This window comes from Ctenopharyngodon idella, chromosome 5 (assembly GCF_019924925.1).
Source record: "Ctenopharyngodon idella isolate HZGC_01 chromosome 5, HZGC01, whole genome shotgun sequence".
NCBI classification, from domain to species: domain Eukaryota; kingdom Metazoa; phylum Chordata; class Actinopteri; order Cypriniformes; family Xenocyprididae; genus Ctenopharyngodon; species Ctenopharyngodon idella.
This window is the reverse complement of record NC_067224.1, coordinates 44,933,954-44,949,681: the sequence shown is the minus strand read 5'-3', so window position 1 is coordinate 44,949,681 and position 15,728 is coordinate 44,933,954. Positions and strand designations below refer to the sequence as shown.

At 35.4% G+C, this 15,728-nt stretch overlaps 1 protein-coding gene across 7 annotated transcripts in view; it reads left to right on the top strand.

Annotated features, from left to right (window-relative positions):
- The window catches only part of LOC127512273 (cytosolic phospholipase A2 gamma-like), a 136,144-nt gene that overhangs the window by 50,762 nt on the left and 69,654 nt on the right, over window positions 1–15,728 (top strand). Inside the window, exons 7-20 of one of the 7 annotated variants that reach the window (XM_051893036.1) lie at window positions 1,135–1,160; window positions 1,382–1,490; window positions 1,611–1,753; window positions 3,883–4,084; window positions 4,859–4,961; window positions 5,044–5,184; window positions 8,595–8,660; window positions 9,118–9,174; window positions 9,283–9,408; window positions 10,339–10,482; window positions 11,540–11,617; window positions 11,719–11,873; window positions 12,227–12,383; window positions 12,465–13,052. The exons of 5 other annotated variants lie outside the window; for them this stretch is intronic. In XM_051893036.1, the coding sequence (XP_051748996.1) occupies window positions 1,135–1,160; window positions 1,382–1,490; window positions 1,611–1,753; window positions 3,883–4,084; window positions 4,859–4,961; window positions 5,044–5,184; window positions 8,595–8,660; window positions 9,118–9,174; window positions 9,283–9,408; window positions 10,339–10,482; window positions 11,540–11,617; window positions 11,719–11,873; window positions 12,227–12,383; window positions 12,465–12,673 (1,716 nt within the window). In that variant the 3' untranslated portion in view covers window positions 12,674–13,052. Of the gene's footprint in view, window positions 1–1,134; window positions 1,161–1,381; window positions 1,491–1,610; window positions 1,754–3,882; window positions 4,085–4,858; window positions 4,962–5,043; window positions 5,185–8,594; window positions 8,661–9,117; window positions 9,175–9,282; window positions 9,409–10,338; window positions 10,483–11,539; window positions 11,618–11,718; window positions 11,874–12,226; window positions 12,384–12,464; window positions 13,053–15,728 lie in introns of those variants that run through there. One more of the 7 variants, XM_051893042.1, reaches the window with a different exon arrangement.

Below are 15,728 nucleotides of genomic sequence, written 5' to 3'. Positions count from 1 at the left end.
AGCAAAGCAACATAGTAAAATTCGAATAGTATTTTTATTTTTCGAATATTAATTACAGATCGAATATTCTAATATTCGACTATTTGTGCACACCCCTAACAGATACAGATACAGAGGGATTTGAAATTTGCAAACAGAGCAGGACAGAGTACAAGGGAAAAGAAACAGTCAACGACTGTACAGTATAACATCAGATTGATCAAAGATGCATCAGAAGAAAGGAGACAGATGGCATTTGAAAATATACATCTTACTTGTGAAAATAGTACCAAAGCAAATAAAAAAAAAAAAACTGTAAACTTGGTTGTGAAAATTGCGCCAAAACAATTACAGTTTTTTTAATTTGCTTTGGTACTATTTTCACAAGTAAGGTGTACATTTTCAAAACTCTTAGTACTAATATCACAACAGATCATCAAAAGTGCATTTTTTTTTCCAAACATTTCAGCATATTTTCAATTGTTTTAGTACAATACACAAAATCACAAAGTATCCTTTTCACTACACAAAGCGTTTCATCTATATAAATGTTTCATGCACAGTAACTGCCTTTCATAATGCTATTATTATCAAACTTTTGATTTGCATCTCTTTTTGTTCAGTTAAATACATTTGTCTATTATTTAATCCAACTGAACTTAATGGTTAATCAATGGATCATTTGGTACACCTATAGATTTCTATATATATATTGATTCTATAGGCATATGTTCTATAGAAATTATTTGCAATTTCCGATATGGACAATCAAATGTAATGAATTATAAGCAATTTATCTTAGATGATTACCACAATTTTTAAAGTGTGTGTGTGTGTGTGTGTGTGGTCCTAGTAAACACTGCATTGTGAACCAAATGTCCCAACAAGGATGGTAATACCAGTAATTGTAGACCTTGTTTGGGCAATTTTTTTTGTCCCATGAGGAAAACAGCTTATAAATCATATGAAATGATATTTTTATAAAATGTAAAAATGCAGAAAGTTTTCTGTGATGGGTAGGTTTAGGGGTAGGAGATAGAATATACCGTTTATACAGTATAAAATAATTATGTCTATGGAAAGTCCCCATAAAACATGGAAAACCAACATGCGCCAAAACAATTAAGAAAAAACTGTAACTCTAATGTTTTATAGATGAGCGCATCCAAACTCCAGGAAAGGTAATCCTGCTCAGATTCCTGCAATTATTGAAGCAGTGCACTTCATTACATAGTACTGCTGCATTACTTTTTCTTTTTACATTTAAGTCTATAACAAAATGGATCATTCAGGGAATAACTGTCCAGAATGAACATTAGATTAAATTATATTCAAATCAGGAATGAAAGCCAAATAATTTAAATAGCAGTATGTAATGATGTTCATGGTCTGTCACCAACAGTGAGGTGAGAATCAAACACTCTCTGAATAAGAATGAGGAGGAGTTTATATTCAGAAGGAGAAACACTATTCAGCAATGCCTGCAGAAGCATAGGATACACTGCAGTCTGGTAAAACATCTTATACTTCATATATCTGTCTGACTGTACATTCTTGAAATAACCTACAAAATGGTTTTGTAGCAGCTGAACATCAAATGTTTGTTAAAAAGCAAACCATTTGTTTTTCAGGATAATGTGCCAAACATTGCATTACTGGGTTCTGGAGGAGGACAAAGAGCCATGGTGGGTTTGCTGGGATCCCTGGTTCAGCTCCATAAAGTGGGACTTCTGGACTCCATCCTTTATCTGAGCGGAGTCTCTGGATCAACCTGGTACGAACCCAAATAAACACACATACACACATCTGGTAGGAATGCACGATATTATCGGCACGACATCGGAAACGGCCAATAAAGGCTTAAAATATAATAATCGGGATCGGCCGATATGAAAAAATATGCCGATATGCCTTACAGATACGATATTGTGTTGATATGCACCTGCAATAACTCGCGTGTGTAAGGAGTGCTAGCGATACGATCACGTCAGCAGTGTGGTTACTCTTAAAGGGGTGGTTGATTATGATTTCACTTTTTAACTTTAGTTAGTGTGTAATGTTGCTGTTGGAGCATAAACAACATCTGCAAAGTTACGACGCTCAAAGTTCAATGCAAAGGGAGGTATTTTCTTTTAAAGAATTCTTTGTTTAAGGACTACAACAAATGGATGGTAGGGACTACAACGAGCTTCCTCCTGGGTTAGTGACATCACTAACCCTAAAATTTACATAAACCCCGCCCCCAAGAACACACAACAAAGGGGTGAGGCCATGTTATTGCAAAACAGTATGTAACACAAATGCAATATCATGTCATAAAAGCAAGATGACAACATAAGTAATTAAACTAAACTATACCTGTTCTATCTTCATGCAGCGTAAATTCTCCAACTCTGTAGGATCTTACAACAGTTCCCACACAAGCGATTTATAGTTTATCATGACAGAATATGCTAATCAATGACTTTAAGATAGTTAACTCCACATCAGCTACATAAATTAATCAACTAACCGTTCAGAAACGTCCTGTTACATTCTACATGTTGTCACTTCTTCTTGAGTCTCTCCATCATTGTCCGACTCCGGCTTAAACAAAAGGCTGAACAGTTTCTGACATTTTCAGTGAGTCTGCATGAGGTAATCGGCGCTGCTAACAGGAGCTCTTGAAACTCCGCCCTCTTCGTGAAAGCAGCAGCTCATTTGCATTTAAAGTGACACACACAAAAACGGAGTGTTTTTGCTCACCCTCAAAAAGTGACAAATTTAAAATGCTATAAAAATTATCTGTGGGGTATTTTGAGCTAAAACTTTGCACACACACTCTTGGGATATCAGAGACTTATTTTACATCTTGTAAAAGTCATTATATGACCCCTTTAAAGTGAACTTTTGCATGTATGGTGATTAGATTCACAGTTTTCGATTGCTGCCTTGAATTTGTCAATGTGAGAACAGAAAGACGCATCCGTTGTGCGATACCGTCAACAGTCACTCTCTAGCACGTGCAGCAGCCTCCACAGCAGCAGAGCCCCCTCCAGGTCCTAGTGCCCACCCATGTTATATTTATTTGGTGGGGGTGCTGTTGTTATACTAATAAAATGAAGAATACACAAATAACTTGAAGTTAGTCTACTCCTGATTCGGAATAAATAATGCAGTAATTGATGTCAAAAATCACAAGCATGACACTTGTAAATTAAATAATTTTATATACAGTTTATTCATCTGTAATAAAATTTAATCAAATGGATGATGAAAATAACTTGAATCCAAGGAGCTCTAAAATAATTGTTATATAATAAAATAATTGTTAGAATTTTTATTTGATGCTAAAGAGCATCAACTGAAGTCATGCCACCCGCACTTCATGTGTTGACGACTCCATTACTCTAGATCATCTACAAATGTTAAATCCAACAATAAAATATTTAGGTTACAAATGCATCTGTCTGAGGGAAAAATGTTTTTATTTTATTATTTTAAAATGACTTTATTATTGCTATTTTCAGAGCTTTTAATGTACACTTATTATAAAAATAATTGTACTAACATTTATTTATCTTTAACAAGTAACATTTTGGTAAGGAGACCTCAGAAATAATGCATTTATAATTATTGCTCAGGAGAGACTTGGTGTTGTTTCCAAACAAAGGGAAAAAATAAATCTATATCGGCATCGGCCAAAATTAGTTGAAAAATATCGGCATATCGGATATCGGCAAAAATCCAATATCGTGCATCCCTAATGTCTGGTTCACCATCCTTGGGACTCTCCATAGACGTAATGGTTTAATCCATTTGGTCCCCACAATATAATGTAAACCTGTACACATACACGCACACACACACACACACACAAAGATGGGGTGAATGTCAAAAATGAGAGCAGTATGTTCTCTGTAGGTGCATGGCCTCCTTATATCAAGAACCAGACTGGTCCACCAAACTAGAGACTGTGAAAGACAAGATCATCCAGAGACTCAGCGGCCCTAAAGTCAGCTGGACAGATGCATTTGCCAAACTGAAGAAATATTACTATGAGAAAGACATCTTCAGCTTGACTGACTTCTGGGCAGCGATGGTCGTCACGACATTTGTGAAAGAGGTCTGTAACTCTTCATAACACACCCTCCATGACTTACATGATTTATGAGGTGGTCATTATTTAGGTCAAAGTTGTGTTGAATATTTTTAATATTATGAATATTGTAACATTGTTCAGATTACAAAGTACTACAAACCTGCCATACTTAGGTAAAGGAAATATACATGCAAGAAAAACAAAATGAAAATGTGGGATTCATAATCTAATTTTAACCTGGAAATAAACAAAGTTTTGTCATTTCAAATAAATATAAATATGTAAAATAACATTAGTAATATAAGATTATACATTTTAGATTGTGCACTTCTAGGTCGCTAATCAAAGCAAATGCATTGTAAAAGTACAACAGTAATACACAGTAATACCTCTGCATGAGGTAATCGGCGCTGCTAACAGGAGCTCTTGAAACTCCGCCCTCTTCGTGAAAGCAGCAGCTCATTTGCATTTAAAGTGACACACACAAAAACGGAGTGTTTTTGCTCACCCTCAAAAAGTGACAAATTTAAAATGCTATAAAAATTATCTGTGGGGTATTTTGAGCTAAAACTTTGCACACACTCTGGGGACACCAGAGACAAGTACAACAGTAATACACTAAAATACTATATTGAGTCATTTTTAAGTAATTACAAGAGCCTTTACTTTAAATTCTTTTCTTAAGAAAAGATAACTTGAGTAAGTTTTATCGCTTGAAATCATTTGTGATTGAAGAAACTGTTCTAATTACCCCTGGTCTCCTCTACAATAACATACAAGAAATGCGTCCTCTTTAAGATCGATGAACACACTCTCACAGAGCAGTGGAACCAGCAGAGTAAAGACCCGTTTCCCATCTACACAGTGATCGACAAGCAGTGCAAACAGAAAAAGGAAGCAGGTCTGTTTGTTTGTGTGAAAAAAAGAGACAGACAGTTAAAGTGCTTGTGTCAGCTGTTATATGGACTTGTTTCTGTCTGCAGATCCCTGGTTCGAGTTCACTCCACAAGAGGCAGGTTATTCCCTCATTGGAGCCTTTATGAGAGTCTCCAACTTTGGCAGTCAGTTTAAAAAAGGCTCTATGATGAACGAGCAGCCTGAAATTGACATGCTGTACCTGCAAGGTAACAAATTAATAGATCAATAGTTTTTGTTATGTATTGATCCGGTGATCAGGTCTATAGGAGTTACTCATTTCCAAGTCAAAACTGAAATGTAAACAATAACATTATGACCAGAAATGTTCAAAAATCGTTTGACATCAGTTTCAACAGCACATTAAGTATTTGGAGAGGAGTTTAGTATGTCCACTATATTATTAGGGGAAATAAATGAAAACATTTGGTAATTTAGCTAATTTAATAATTACACAAAATTGAACTCAAAACGGGGCCATATTGCCCCACTAATGGGGAAAACTAACATCCTACCTAGGGCAAGAAGCCACCTGGGGTAAACTTATCCCAATTATTTTTATAGAATATGTAAAATACATATATGCTTTTAATGGCTTTTTTTTTTTTTTTTTTTTAAATGTGTGTAATTAATGTAAAATAGTAAATCAAATATTCTGTGTAAATGTATGTATTTTGACAAAATAGTTAAATAGTCAAATAATGGCAGACCAATTCAATAACAGAATAGCCTCTTACACCAAAGATCAAAATCAAAATAATATTTAATACCTGTTGCGGGGTGGCACCAGGCCTCAGACAGGCATTTCTTTGAACATAAAATAAACAAAGTTAAAAATAGGGGAGTAAAGCAGAAGTGGTGAGGGCTCAGAGATGAAAGGCTTTGGTCCAATAGTCATGTGCCTCAACAAGTCTTAATATAATGATATCTTTGCAAATCATTAGCTAATGATTCATTAAAACAGACAGCTGGAACTTGAAATATGTTGCTATTTCAATCTATTAATCAGATTCAAACTCTTTTGTATTTGCTGATGCTGCAGTCATTATTGAATGGCTTAGTTTTTCATGAGTCATACTGTAACGATGTATGCAGGGGATCCAAAGAAGGCAGAGGAATAAGGTTATTCAAAACTCAAAAGCTATAATTCAACTCAAAGGCAGGCAAAGTAACATCTAAAGATAACAGAGACAGGACAAAGAGTGCAGGAAAGAGTGAAGGTTAAATCATTGACAGAAATGAGATTATTAATGACGAACAGCTGAAACAACTAAACTAATGATGATGGTAACCGTGGACACAAAGTAGCGGCAGGAAACTGAACAAAGGAGCACAGAAACGAATCAAACTACAAACTGAAAGTCCAAACATGTGACACATACATTAACTCAAGATTATCTATGCATTAGTTTAGCATGAATTAATGCATATTAGTGCATCCGTACCGTAAAGTGTTTCCTTAATGAGAACTATGAATGTATGAATCAAACACTAAGACTGACGACAGTTTCTGTTCCACGCATAATTTTATTAAATCCATGTATGTGGTCAGAAACAAATCATATAGAACAGTGAATCCTGTCAGGACCGCTATCGTCAAATATGATTGAAAATTACATAGAGTTTGTATTGGCGGTATGGTTCTGTTTTGGGCAAGAACTCCCTGCGCATCCATGCAGCCTAGCATAGATAAGAGCAGGGAGAGCAGCAATAACCCCCCAAAAACAAAACCATATGCTGAAATCCAACAAACTGACTGCGAAAAACTGAATGCCATGTTTCCTTAATGCAGTTACCTGAATGAGCCCAGGCCTGTAAAAACCCAGATTTTTTTTATTTTATTTTATTTTTTAAAAATGGGGCAAGCTTACACCCCTAGCAGCAGCAAATCTGATACAACAAGCATGTTGTAAATCACAGACTAGTATTAAACTAGTGGTAGTCTGGTACTCGCGTATTCGCAGTTTCACCTATTAAATCCAGTCATGCAGCAGGTTCTTTTACCACTCAGTCCGGCTGAGGGAGCGTGTTCCGGCGGGAAAGTGACATCAATGCATTCCCTCTATAGAGGGTATGCACGCGACGTCACTGACGGCCATCATGACTGCGGTTACGCCCACTGAGTGGCAGAAAGACTGAGTGGCAGCATTGGTTTTTAGCGTGAATGCTGCAAAAAACACACAAACACATCCAAAACGGGAAAGAGCTTTTAGATTGACTGTACAAACAACTTTGACACAAAATCTGAGGTATATTTTTACAGACTGCCGAAAGCTACAGAAAAAAAGAAGCGAATGGGTCACTGCAATTTACAGAAACAACTGGACTCCAGGGAGTGAAACATGAATTTGCAGTTATCATTTTGTGTCAAAATGTTGGATTTTGCGGTAAAATCATACCATATATATTGTATTGTTATATATTGTGTTGACAACTCATCAATTAACTATTTACCATCTCATATTGTGCATAATTGGGTGTTTTTAAATAAACACTGACAAAAACTATACAAGTTTTAGGGCTGGACGATATGACAATATATATAACATTGATATAAGTCATAACTCCAATTTAGACCTACCTATATTGTAGTTATATAAGGCTTTCATTGGCAGATTTGCTTTATGTATTTCCCCAGTGTCGAAATCAGGCACATATAAATTTCAGTAAACACGATTCCTGGCTGCATATCAATATCCATGGATTAGGTTTCTTTGTTATAAGGAACACTTTCGAGCCCGAGGTTTAGAGTAATCGTTTGTTTTACTCGCGTTTTCGCAGTTTCCCCTATTAAATCCAGTCATGCAGCAGGTTCTTTTACCACTCAGTTCAGCTGAGGGAGCGTGTTCCGGCGGGAAAGTGACGTCGATGCATTCCCTCTATACTGAGAAACTTATATATGGATGCTGTGATAGGCGTCGTATTCCTATAGGTAGACGTGAGTCACCTGGGAGTCAGCTGATGCGAGCTTGACTGACGTGACCTGCCAGAACTGACGCTACGCTAGATATAGCTCCAGAAATTCTCTGTCCTGTCTTGCCTGCACTTGAGAAATGGTGTGAACTGGGATTAAATGCATTATATATCCCCCATTAACAAACTGACATAAAAACCTTGGTAACACTTTATTTTAGGGTATTTTAACTAGTTGCTTATTAGCATGCATATTACTAGAATATTAGCTGCTTATTAGTAATTAATAAGCACATTTTAATGCCTTATTCTGCATGACCTTATTCTACATTCTTAATCCTACCTAATACCTAAACTTAACAACTAACTTACTAACTATTAATAAGCAGTAAATTAGGAGTTTATTGAGGGAAAAGTCATAGTTAATAGTGAATACGTGTTCCCTATACTAAAGTGTTACCAAAACCTTTAATGTCCAACTTAAAATCAATTCACAGATCAAAAACAATTGATCATTTAAAATTTGATTAAATGTCACAATTGTTCTGATGAAAAGTCAAGCAGAATTATTAAATAAATGTGTTGAAACTTTATAAATGCAAGCATATACATATATACAGTATATTATTTATTTAAAAAAAAATGTTAGGCCTTTGTTCCTTTTATTTTAAACTTCCTGTTTGTTGATATTGTGTGTTTTCTGCAGCTCTGTGTGGCAGCGCTTTAGCTGATGGAGAAGAGATTGTGAAATTCATCTGGCAAAAGATAAAAGGTGCAGTTGCATTTGTTCTAAAGATTCACTTCTGCCTAAAACTGTCAGTCAATTCATCAAGGGCACTGAATTTATAAAGGACACTAGGGACATGTCCCCACCAATATGCAGTGACTACTGAATTGTCCCTAGCAATAATTTTGTTCAAACAATTAAAATATATTTATTTGCAGCCACTGTTGTTGTAATTTTGGCCGCATCTGAAATGGGTCTTACCTTTGACATTACATGAGAAGTCAAAGTAGGCCTACGTTAGAAAACTGCATGCTCTCTTTTAAGGACATGCATTTAATGCATGAATTGAGAACATGAGGTAAGTTTAACTTAATGTTGTTAAACAATGTACGAAGCAAACTGTTAGCTGAAATATCCACAAAAGTTAAAACAACATTGAAATAAGGGAGGGGGGGTAGGGGTTGTCATTGTCATATTATGAATTCTGTTTTTTTCTCTTCAGATTTCTTTCAACGTTTGTTTACTCAAATAAAAAAAATGCTTCAGGAAATGGGGAAAGGTAATGCATTTCTTGTTGCTTTTATTTATTGATTACATGTAGTAAAATATTTGATAAAAACATTTTTCATTGTGTTCATGTTTGTTCAATGTGTGTTTTCTTGAGAAGATCCAGACTCTCCACCTGCAGACAAGTTTTGCCAGGTGGTCTCGGACCTTGTGGACATGAATCTCTATGTTTTGGATGGCAAAGATCCTTCTGCTCTTGATGAATCCATCAGAAAAACGTTGACTGGTAAACCTTTTATTAAAGTGTGCTAGAAATTAGGTATTTCTTGGCATTCCATTTTTAAAAATTTATTTTTGAAGAGACACAAACAAACATTGAACATTTGATCTGTTATTGCCCAACAAATATATTTAATATTGATGCCAATGAAAATGAGGCTGTTAGGGACAGACGTACAATCTGTTCAGTGATTATGCTGTCAGATTTTCAGAGTGCATGTTTTCTTGAGATTTTGTTTATTAACACTGATTTAAGAAGAATACCTTTTATTTTTTGAAATATGAAATACAATTTCAATTCAAATTGGCCCTATTTCACATCATAACTGTGTTTAAAATGTATTACATTTACTGTTTCTTCAACAAAATTGATTATTTGTTAAAACAAAATTGATTCAACAAAAATATTACACAAAACAAAGAATTCGTGCAACAGCAGAAATGGCAAATGCAAAAATATCAAAACTGTGATTGAGGTTTTAATTTAAGCATTAAATTGATTTGTTGATTTGAACCCCTGCAGACAGAACTTTGTAAAGACATCAAGTTGAGGAAATTCATTGTGCAGACCCTAGAATTTCTTTCAATAAGTTTACTGATGATAATTCAAATGCAAATAAGTGTGATTTTTTTATATGCACGCACACTATATTACATCAGTAAGCTCAAGATGCTGCCAACAAACATGAGATGAAGCAGATGAATCTGGATACAGTTCACTTTCACTGCATCTGCTCAGCACCTCTGCTCCACTTCCTGAATCGGTGGTGACGATGCATATTTTGATTGGTCAAACAGAAAGTAGCCTTTTTCACAAAACCACTGTTTTGGCCAACAAAAAAATTAATTGTTTGTAAATTATGTTTGTAGTTACACAGACTAGAACTATATGTTGTTAGATAAGAAGAACTCAGTAATGTTCTCCTGTTTTATACAGATCTCGCTGGAGGCGAAAGTCAGCTGATTTTTCCAGTGGGAGAACTGAATCTTACTGATAAAGAAGCTGCAAAACTGTATATGGAGCATTACACCATGGATGTATCCAACAATTTGAGTGTTTGGTTCAAACTCTGGCCATTCGGTAGGTTGAACTGATATATAGCCTAGCCTACAATGTAGTTCATTTTTTATTTTTAAGCCAGATTAATGCATAAAGCACTTTACACAACCATAACTGATCTTCTAGTTTGAACCAGTGTGATTTAATTCCTAATGCCCAAACTTTCTCATACTAGGACCCTAGAGAGGTATTATTTATCTTGAGAATACATTTTAGGTAAATATGAGGAGAAAAACCTGCATTTGTTCTCCTTTAGTAAACATTTTCGTTTTCCTTGTCATATCATTAGATTGAGAATGGCTACTTTTCAGTTTCATTGCATCAGCATAAGGATTGTCAGGGTTTTTCCTGGGTCAAAAATAGTCTTTGGTGGTGGTGGACAAACACGATCATCCACACACAAACACACACAGTACAAAGTACCCTACCTATGTGAACTACGAGCCAAGTGCTGACAATATATCCAAAATGAATGCAAAAAAAAAAAAAAAACTGTTTATTCATTAAATACAAAATAATCACTCTCAGGACATATCATAGTAACAAAGAACAAAGTAACACATTAAACATTAAAATTAAAATTTCAGGATGTGATCTACCCAAATGATGCAGAAACAATATAACTGTTGACTTTATTCTTCTCTATGATTTTTAAGCTATTTTAGGGATGAGTTACTTGGATGATACTTTGGAGTGGAATCTGGGTCGAGGAAGACTAAAATTTCTTACAGAACCTTTGATGTTCTTCACAGAACGCTTACACAAACATTCACTGGGGCATTTTAACGCATATTTCCTTTCTTTATGCTTTGCAATGTTCATCAGTAAAGGAATCATAAGACTTGATTCATGTTGCTAGTTCTTTAGAAAATCAGCTATGTAGTTCTTTAAAGCAAAAACAAAAACAAAACGTGGATCTGAAGAACCTATAATGAAACATCAGTAACTTTTTTAATCTCCAAAGAGACTTATAGTCAAGTCAAGAACCCTATATGGGCAAAGACTGTCCTAAGAACCATTTAGGGAACCAAAGAATCACTGAAGAAACTTTATTTTGAAGAATGTATTTGTTGTACAGATCTTTGCTTGAGCATTATTAGATGCATGGCTATGTGGATTTGGGGCAGGAAATATGACTTTCTCCACATCATGACAGGTGAGAAGAGACTTGCTGATAACTTGCACTTCAGTGTGAATAATAAATGTGACTCAATGTGACTCATTTTGCACTGTGATCTCTCACTCAAATACTGTCAGATGAACCCGTGCCCGTCGCTCTACTGGAAAGTGAGACGAGGGACTATATAGACGCTGGACTGTTGCTCAACTCACCCTACTTCTCAGTGCTGAGAAAAGATAGAAAGATTGACCTCATCATTTCCCTGGATTTCAGTGATGATGATCCTTTCATGGTATTATATATAATTCTCTCTAATTTAATAATGTACACATACTCTCATATAAGCTCTTTTAAAGAAATAATTCCCCAATAAATGGAAATTCAGTCATAATTTTCTCACCCTTGAGTTGTTCCAAACCCTTCACAAAAGGAGATTTTTTTGAAGAATCCTGCTGAAAACCATTTAAATATGTTTAAATTTAAACATCTTTACATGGTATATACAAAAATCTAATACATGGAGAGAGCTATCTGTTAGCATTCCCATTCATCTCAGTGGCAGTTTCTCGGCTGACTCATTAGTACTTCCACAGTGATGCTGCAATACTTTTAACTGAGTGACACTGCAATGCTTTTTCACTACAGACAGTGAAGAAAGCTGCTGAGATGTGCAGGGAACAAAACATCCCTTTCCCTGAAGTCATCATACCCCCTGGGGACTTGAAGGACTTCTATGTGTTCAAAGGCCAAAATGTTCCAACTGTGATACACATCCCTCTCTTTAATGTGGTCAACTGTGGAGGCAAGTTAAAATCTTACAATGTCCTGAATAAAACTGAAATATCAACTGTGTTCTGATTTAAACGTGTTACTGATCCATCAGATAAAATTGAGGAGTGCAGGAGCAAATATAAGACTTTTCAAGGATCTTACAGTGCTGAGATGATCACTGATCTTATGGACAAAGCTGGAAAAAACATTGCAAACAATAAAGAAAAGTTGGAGAAAGTGATTCGTGCAATCGTTGAGCAAAAAAAAAGAAAAGCTTACACACAACATGACAGTGATGTATCTAAATACAGACTAAACTGATCTGCATGTAGTTGATTTAACAATAAATGGTGTTTCGTTTTTTTTTCTATCTCTTAACATTGATCAGCATTATTACCTTTTCTGCAAAATGTGATTTGTGTGCCATTATAACAGCATCAGAGATTGATAAAGTTTGCGCTTCATTTCTGTTTAATGTTGAAAATGTTTCTGCATGTTTCAATCTGTTTCTTCACGATTGACCTTCATTAAGCAATAAATATCTGATCATTAATAATCAAATCAGCAATAACAGACTGGATTGCATGTATGACAACAGTAATTGCAGATTAAAAATATATGTATTACTTTAACAAATATTGCACTCTTGCCTATCATTGGTTCTGTTCCAATGAATTAATAAAGGGCTCTTGATAAATAAGGTTTTGTCCTGGTCATTTGATATATAGCAAACAGCGCAAATGCTCATTATTACAAAACTGATAGTTGTGTTCCTGGATGCTGATTGGTCAATCCAGAGCTCCAGTCATTTTTTTTTTTTTTCTTGGATTTGGACGCATTTGAAATGGGTGGTCAAATAGAAATGTCTGACACACCCTAAGCAGAGTTTAGTAATACTGGGTACAGGAAGCAGTAAAGGATCAAGCACGGTGTAACAGGAGAGAATTTATTGTTTAATTCATAAGTTAGACTTAAATTAAAAATCCTTTCAATGTAAGTGTAATATTTTTATTGCAATGCCTCCAAACTGCCATGGAATGTATTGTTTACACTTAAATTTGGCACTGCAGAAGATGAAGATCATTTTTAAAGTGATCACATGATGTCTATTTTGTCAACAGAACATCTTTTAAGTCATAATCTTATTGATGCCAAATGTGGCTTAGAGCTGAATGACTGGACTGATACTGACTGCACTGAATACATTTACATTTGATCATTTAGCAGACACTTTTCTCCGAAGCGACTGACAAATGGTAACACTGGAAAGAGTTTCGGATTTATTTGTGTAGCGTGTTTCACAGTACACGTTGTTTCAAAGTGATTGTCACTTTCATGCACTATGATTTATTGTAAAGATTGCATGGAAGGCTGGAAGTTTAAATAATGTTAAATGTGCACATTTAAAATGAGCATGAAATACAGTCTTTCATCTTTTCAATTTCTACTGTTGCAGTTTCAGATTAGAATCAAGACAGGTGCTCAGCTAGAGGTGTGTGACCTGAATCCTGCCATCTTCACTCATGAGCAACTCTGTTCAGTGAACATTTTAATACAATCACCAGTGGCCTGTTGCATGAAGCTAGTTGAACAAACTCTGAGTTTCAGAGTAGGTTTAGAGTTGACAAATCCAGATAAATCCAAACTGGTTAAGATCAGGATCAGATGTTGCACAACGCTCGGTATAAACTTTCTCTGTCAACTCAGGTTTAATCCAGAGTTTGCGATTAACTCTGAAGCACGTACACCTGAAAGCGTGACACGTGCGGCAAACAGCCAATCACACGGAACATGCAGAGTGTCCGTTTGAGTCACTTCTCTTCTGAAGATTAGATCGTTATGAAAAATATCATGAAATTAAATGTATTTACAAGGCAGGAATAAACACTGCTGCAGTGAAAGTTTGAGAAGGCAGCTGAAAGAAAATATCTGACTATGTCAATGCATGTGAATCAAAGAAATATGCCTAATAATTTATAATGTAATAATTTACATTAGATTCACAAAGAGCTCAAATGAATTCACAAGCTTAATTTGTTTAAAAGTTTTATATACCGATGCATGTATTATATCAATTTAAAAGCAAAGTTAAATATTAATTGTCAAATAATAATAGTTATATGAATATACTATTATATGAATTATACATAATTCATAATATAAATTAATAAATAATTAGCAGCAAAAGATGAGCAATTTTGTCTCTAAAATGTTTTCACTATAAACTGCTTTAATTTGGAGCAAGAGATACAGGGGGAGTGGCTTTATTGCATCAGATATGTGTCACTTTACTCACAGCTGATTGGTCCAGTTTGGGTTTGCGATCTCTAACCTAGAATTGTAATGAAGGGTCAACAGGAAGTGGATCCATTTGCAGCTTTATTCACGATAGCAGAGATACAGACAAGGACAGAGCAATACCGTAAACAGGGACAGGCAGGGGTCGAGGCTGGCAGCAAGAATCAGAGACGGGTCACAGGCAAGGATCAAGACAGGTGGCAAACAATCACAGTCCAGAGTACAGGCAAAGTTCAGGACAGGCGGCAAAGGTTCACAGATAACAAACAGTCCAGGTAATAACAAGATATCAGTCCACAGACTAACGCTCAGAAATGACCACCGTAGCAAATCAAAACTTCGCAAAGATATGGTGTGTGTGCATGTCTTAAATAGTGTGCGCGTGATGTAGTGCAGGTGAGAGTGCAATCAGTCCCAGGAATGAGGGCCTATGGGAAATGGAGTCCGAATGGCAGAGAGTCAATATTCCGTGGGAGCCATATTCATGACAAGAATAAAACCTGCTCCTGAGCAGGTTAGCCGTGTAGTGTAAGTTACCATAGCAATGAAACCCGCTAAAAACCAATCCCCCTTCATAAGCCCGAAAAAAACATATTTTACTCAAACTAATCTTGAACTTACCTGGGTAGAAACTGAAACCGGCTTTGTGCAACAGGCCACAGAGCTGGAACTCAAAAATAGCTATAGCTATAAAAAATGAATGTGATTTTAACAGTAAAATATTGTAAAAACGCTACGGAAAAAAATTGTAAATAGGTTAACAGTAAGTTCCAGTACTATATACAGGGAAAAACTGTAAAAGCTCTTACCAGACATTTTATGTAATTTTCACAGTAAAATGCTGTAAATTTTACAATTTTTAGAAGTAAAAAAGAACAAATCAATGTATAATTTACAGTCAAAAACTGTAAACTGATATTCCCACAATTCCCTGTGTGACACTCCACATTTGAAAGTATTTTGTTTAAAAAAATCAAGTTTCTTAATAGTGTTTGTTATCAGTTATGTACATTAGGGTTTTATGTTACATCTTCTGTTGTTTAATGAATGTTTATTGCATTATGTAAGTGTTGTGGGT